Source organism: Lupinus angustifolius, unplaced genomic scaffold (genome assembly GCF_001865875.1).
Source record: "Lupinus angustifolius cultivar Tanjil unplaced genomic scaffold, LupAngTanjil_v1.0 Scaffold_8_287, whole genome shotgun sequence".
Lineage (NCBI taxonomy): Eukaryota > Viridiplantae > Streptophyta > Magnoliopsida > Fabales > Fabaceae > Lupinus > Lupinus angustifolius.
Genome location: NW_017718086.1, coordinates 7,993 through 13,881, shown reverse-complemented (window position 1 = coordinate 13,881; position 5,889 = coordinate 7,993). Strand labels below are relative to the sequence as shown.

The following is a 5,889-nucleotide window of genomic DNA, read 5'->3' as shown; positions in this document are numbered from 1 at the left end:
ATACATGTTTTACCGATATATTATGCCTAATATGCACAAATAACATGTATGATTAATGCATGAACATATAATAATCTAGATGGTATGTCTCATGTAATTGAATTGATTATTTTTAAGACTTGTGAGAATTGTACCTAGGTTTACCTAACCTAGACTCCATAACTAAGATACACATCTAAGACTCTAAAAGTGACTCTTGTAAGAACCTACTCTAGATATGAGATCCTTGAGTTCATGACATGTTGATTTGTTGAGTCATCTTGAAGCTTTTAATAAATCCTTGTCTTCATTAAAACATATGCAATCTAATAGTGCAACATTTTGACACTTTGCACTTTCATGGATGAGCTCTTCAATTGATTTGGGTGTTTCAGGGAAGAGGGGTTAGGGTGTGGGATATGTGACAACATTATTATGGGTGAAGGTAAAAAATATAATTTTATAAGTTATTGTATAAAGTTAATAAAACTTGGTTGTGCTAAGGGTGAGACAAAATTCCGTTTGTGAGTTAGGCCAAGTTTTATAGGTGAATAAGAGGCTTCAGAGCTATAAAATAAATTTATAGAATGACTTTAAATTCTTTTTTTTTCCTCTTCTCTATAACTCAACTTGTTAACATATTTATGATAGATAGTAGAAGAAAGAATTTCAAGGAAATGTTGCTCCAACTAATGTTAAATTAATAATGTTTAAGGCTTCAAAAATTCAATTCACATGTTGGGATCCTCTCCATTAAGGGAGAGGATAATGCCTAAAAATAAAGGAAAAATATGTTATGATGTGACAATTTTATTTTTAAGATGTGCAATATATATGAAAACAATTTTACCTTTAAATATAAAAACAAAATCAATAATTTATCTCTATTTTATTGGTGAAATTCTTTTCCAATCCACATATGCATCAAATTATTTCCTTTAGTAGATTATATATTAAGTACTCCAAGCTCAAGCTCCGGGGCAAGCATCTTTCTTCACAAGTCTAATAATCTTTCTATAATAAATATAAAGAGAGATAAACTGTTATAAGTTTGTTATTTGAGACAAATAGTATGGTCCAACTAAGCCAAGATTGATATGTTACAAATACATAATTTTATCACTAAACTTTAATCAATCATTGTATACAATAACACTTCAATTCACAATTTTTATAATAGTTTCCACTTGTAGTTATGTAGAAGTCAATCTCCTAGAGTCTAGGAAATCCTTTCTTTTGAGCTCTGTCGTGGAAATATAGCTAAGAAAGGAATTAAAATCTGTGTCTGCATAACGTTTGGGATTAACTTCATCAATGAGTTTGGGTGATGGTCTCACTGTGTGGTTGAAGGGAAGACCATGTAGTGAAGCCACCGATCTCCTACTCTTCACTGAATTCACCAGAACCCTATGTAACACGCTCTTGTATTTCCCGTTGCTATATATCTGGAAATAACTCCATCCAAAAAAATACAAATAACTTAGAACAAGTAGCATCAGAAATGGGACTTAAAATCCAAAAGACTTTTTTTTGTTGCTGAAAGAACAAAGGTTGTTTGATAAGAATAGAGATTTGTTGTCTCAAATTCTATGTTCTACTCTACCCCATGCCAACAAAATGTAGCAAAGACATCACTAATATGAATGTTTCCAATTTTTAATTAACAAGACATATTTTTATTAAGGTAAAATAAGATATGACACATGATTTAAAATAATATATATATATATATATATTACACTATGTGCTTGTGTGGTATAAGCATGTGAGTTATATGCCACAATTAGATGGCATCTGGCAGAAAATGAGAGGAGACTAATTATTATTGAATAGTGTAAATAATACGAATATAGTAAATTATATGAGCATTAAGCATGTATAGTCAACATAAATTATATATTGTGAATATTATAACTATCCACATATTTTAGATTTAATTTAGAGTAGACCGTGATCTTTATTTATAAAATAATGTAATTGTTAATATATTAACAACCAAAAAGAAGTCCTCACATCAATAATGTAAGTTGAATTATTAATAATGTTTCCAATGGGTTAATTGTAGATATATTTATTTTTGTAGTGTCTAAGTACATAAAATGAACAAAATTTAGATTGTTTCAAAAGAAGGAATGTGATACCTCTAAGTGATCTCCAACATTGATAACGAATGCATTAGGAATAGGTTGAACAGTGACCCATTTCTCTTGGAATTGGATTTGTAAACCCTCTACCTCATCTTGGAGAAGAAGTGTGAGGAACCCATAATCAGAGTGTGGTGGCATCCCTAAGGTTAGGTTTGGTTCAGGGCATTGTGGGTAGAAATTTGATATCATCATTTGGCTCCCATCTTTCAAATCTTTTAGAATATTGTAACCATTTTCTTCTGTCTCTTTTTCTTTGTTGGCTTCAATTATTCCTAAGCTCTCTATAATAGCTTGCATTAATGTTAGGAATAAGTACTTTGTTTCTTCTGCGTAGGTACCTGCTGCTTGTCTTCATAATAAAGAATATAAAAAACATGCGTTGTGATTAATGAAAGAAATTATTCAGATATAGATTTGTCCTTATGCCATAGTGTTGCTTGACAACTATATTTCATTGTTTATATACATGAGCAAGAAATAAAGTTATTAATTTTTTCGTTGGTGAAACTAATTCTCAAAACATGAATAGTTAGATAAAACTGTTCCCATATAATTAGAATATACGACTACGTTGAAAAATATTTGTGTTCTAATCCATTGAAAATTTAAAATACGATAGCTAGCTAACAAATCTTTTACATGAACATTATATATACCTCAGTATAATTTAATACTCACACATGCATATGTGAAGATATAATATTTTAATAATCCCAGCTATATGTCAATATATAATTCACTATAATAATCTTATTGGGTGTCATATTTAGTGTTAAAAGAAATTTCTAGCAATGGACGGTCTCTAATAAATGGATATTTATTAACTTATTTAAAAAATTATTGAACAAATATAATTTTTTTAAAATCAGTTATATAACACTAGTCATATTATTATTAGTAAAACGAGGACAGCTGACTACCGCTAAAAGTCAGACTACGAGTACACATTGTATGATTGAAAACTGCCGCTGCGTACTACCCGGTGCTTGCAGGTCTGACTGGTGTCTTCTCTCCAACAGCTGCTTCAAAGCAAGCAATTGAAAAAAAAAGAAATAGCGTATCGTATATAGAGAAAGAACGAAGATCTTCTATCATCTCATCCGTGCCACCTTGTGTAATGCATAAAACCAAATCGCTGACCGGTGGGGACTCTCCCATCAATGAATGAGGTGCTTTTTATGCACTCCCCAATGTTACTTATGCTTAAATGTTTATCTAATATATATGCACCCAAAAATTGTTCATGGGAGAATATATTATTATAAACACATATTTTGATCCTTAAAATTTTTCACATGTATCAATTTAATCACCAAAGAAATTCAAAATAGTTATCAAATATCATGAATGTGATACAAAATAGTTTGTTAGAAATAAGAATAACTAATTTGATATTTTTTAGATTATTTAGAGGAATAAAATTTATGGAAGTATTTGAGTGACGAAAAGAAGTATTTACCCTTAATTAAATAGAGTTGTGACATACCTAAAGTCGACCGGGGAAGAAGGCCAATGGGACAGGTAATCGGGCAAGGGATTGCAGAGGAGTTTCAAGAAGTCCCTCCAACAGTACACTGTATCTTTGGTTTGGTTGAAGCTGGTCCCATATCGAACCACTGCTTTAACATCACTTGTTATGTACTTTGCTCTCTCTTCAAATTGAAGATTGAAAAACCTTCCACTCACATCCAACATGTTTTTGATAACATCGTTTGAGATACCATGATTTACCAGCTGTATCAATTCAATAAATAATAAATAAAAAACTCATATTAGATCGATTGTATAGCTTAATTACATCCAGCATCTAATTATATACCTATCTTTCAGCTTGTGCCATCTTAATGATTAGTCTTTTGGTGAAGTACAATAATAATATAATTGTCAGAGGAAATTAATGTAAATTTGAAATAAAAATTGTTGCATGTAATTAAGTCAAACGTGTATTTTCTTTCAAGTCATTTATATTGTATTTTATCTGTACAACAATTTTATATATCTAAATTTGACATTTTTATAGGAAAAGAGAATAGGGTCTTCCAATTTCTCTTTCTTATTATTTCTCTTCAGTGTTATTCAAAAGAAAATGTTGTCTACACTTTGATATACAAAGATGTTAGAAAAAAACATTTTAGACCAAATTAATTTGGTTCTGAAGAGTTTGGTTCATCTACTAATATTCTAAACAAATTTCTGACTGATTTTGTTCTTTGAAATACTCAACTATACTGATTGCTTAGTTTTTTTATGGATGAAAGTCTTATTTGAATTCTGAGGCAGTACTATCTTACTCAAAAATGATTTTGTATCCCAAGTCTCTCATGCAAGGTTTTAGATTTCATGTGTCTAGTATAAATGGCACAAAATAATTTAACAATGTTTCACTACTTCTTAAGTTCATAAAGCATTCTCTCCCATTTACTCACCTGAAAAAATCCATATTCTTCACAAGCATTGGCCATAGACTGAAGCACTTGGGTCCTACATGGGCCAAGCAAGTCAGCAAAATCAATTATTGGTAGTTGAAGATTTTGCTTTGCAACATTTGGATCTTCTGTATTCCTAGCAGCAGATCGGTCAGATTCAGGAAATATGTACTTTTTAGGAACCTTTTTAAGGCCATTGTCTATGAGCTGTTTCACTCCTTTCTCATATTGGCTTTTTGGTGTATCATCTTCACCCCACTGCTGTGTTATTGCATTTGCATGAGACATTTGTGATGCTCAATAGAAAGTAACTAATCTGTAAATGGAATTAAAATAAGAACATGTGCAAAATAAAAGCAATTGTATGTGATGCTTGTATTTAAATAGTTTATGACCTCGTCTGAAACTTGAGTTTTGGAGGAGAAGAAAAAAAAAAAAAAAATTTCAGAGTCATCTTATAAATGTAGTTCGTGACTTTCAAGTCTCCCATTTTCATTTTCCCTCCAAAATCGAACTTACAAACATATATAAAAAAACAATATTATATATATATATTTATGTATATATATATTGGAGTTTTTAAATGTACTCAGAAATCATAATTGCTGCAGCAATTCAACTACAAAAGCAATCACATCACAAATTAAAATCGTGATATGTGGCATTAAAATTTTAAATGTGCACTTTCATAGGGGGAATGGAAACAAAATTAGATAGTTTGTTCCCAATTCTACCTTGGTTGGAAAATATATGTTGGGGAATAGAATAATAGAAGGTGTAGGTAATGAAACCAAATTAAAGCTTAGAAATGGGTGCTAAGACTGTGTTGATTTTGATGTATATATAGTAAAGGGAAGAGGCACAAGAGTGGAGAAAGGAACAGTAGCAAGTTTTGAAGAAACCAGGTACAAAGTCTTATTTCAATTAACAATTTCGTTGACAAAAGTTCAGTCAGACCACGGGGTAGAAGTAGTAGGGTCACCGCCGGAGACAAATAAAGAATGAACAAAGATATGTTGTTCCAGATTTTATCTCATATTATCTTATGCAAATAAAAACATGATATATTAAATATTGTTGTTTAATTTTTACTTCATTATGCTGCCGCGATACAATGTATCTGTGACCATACATATCATATATATATCCCATGCAGAAGACCCCATTTTCTTAGGCTGAAAACTTCTATTAATTGAACTGGTAAGTATTACTTGTCCCTTTCCTAGGTCCTACCTTTATCTTTTTTTTTATTTCTCTGTTACTATTTTGATCGCTGACTTATGACCATGCATGTATATTGCACCAAGTAACTTTTTGATAACCATATTTAATTTAAA

At 30.7% G+C, this 5,889-nt stretch overlaps 1 protein-coding gene across 1 annotated transcript; it reads right to left on the bottom strand.

The window, feature by feature from the left end:
* Positions 1-1,117: 1,117 nt before the first annotated feature.
* LOC109337599 (protein DMR6-LIKE OXYGENASE 2-like) lies at positions 1,118-5,334 on the bottom strand. The gene is made up of 5 exons (XM_019574607.1): positions 5,287-5,334; positions 4,553-4,868; positions 3,613-3,860; positions 2,121-2,475; positions 1,118-1,424 (listed from the first exon to the last, which is right to left on the bottom strand). Exons 2-5 carry the CDS (start codon positions 4,838-4,840, stop codon positions 1,173-1,175), a joined length of 1,143 nt encoding a protein of 380 aa, XP_019430152.1. The 5' UTR covers positions 4,841-4,868; positions 5,287-5,334; the 3' UTR covers positions 1,118-1,172.
* Between the last annotated feature and the right edge of the window lie 555 nt (positions 5,335-5,889).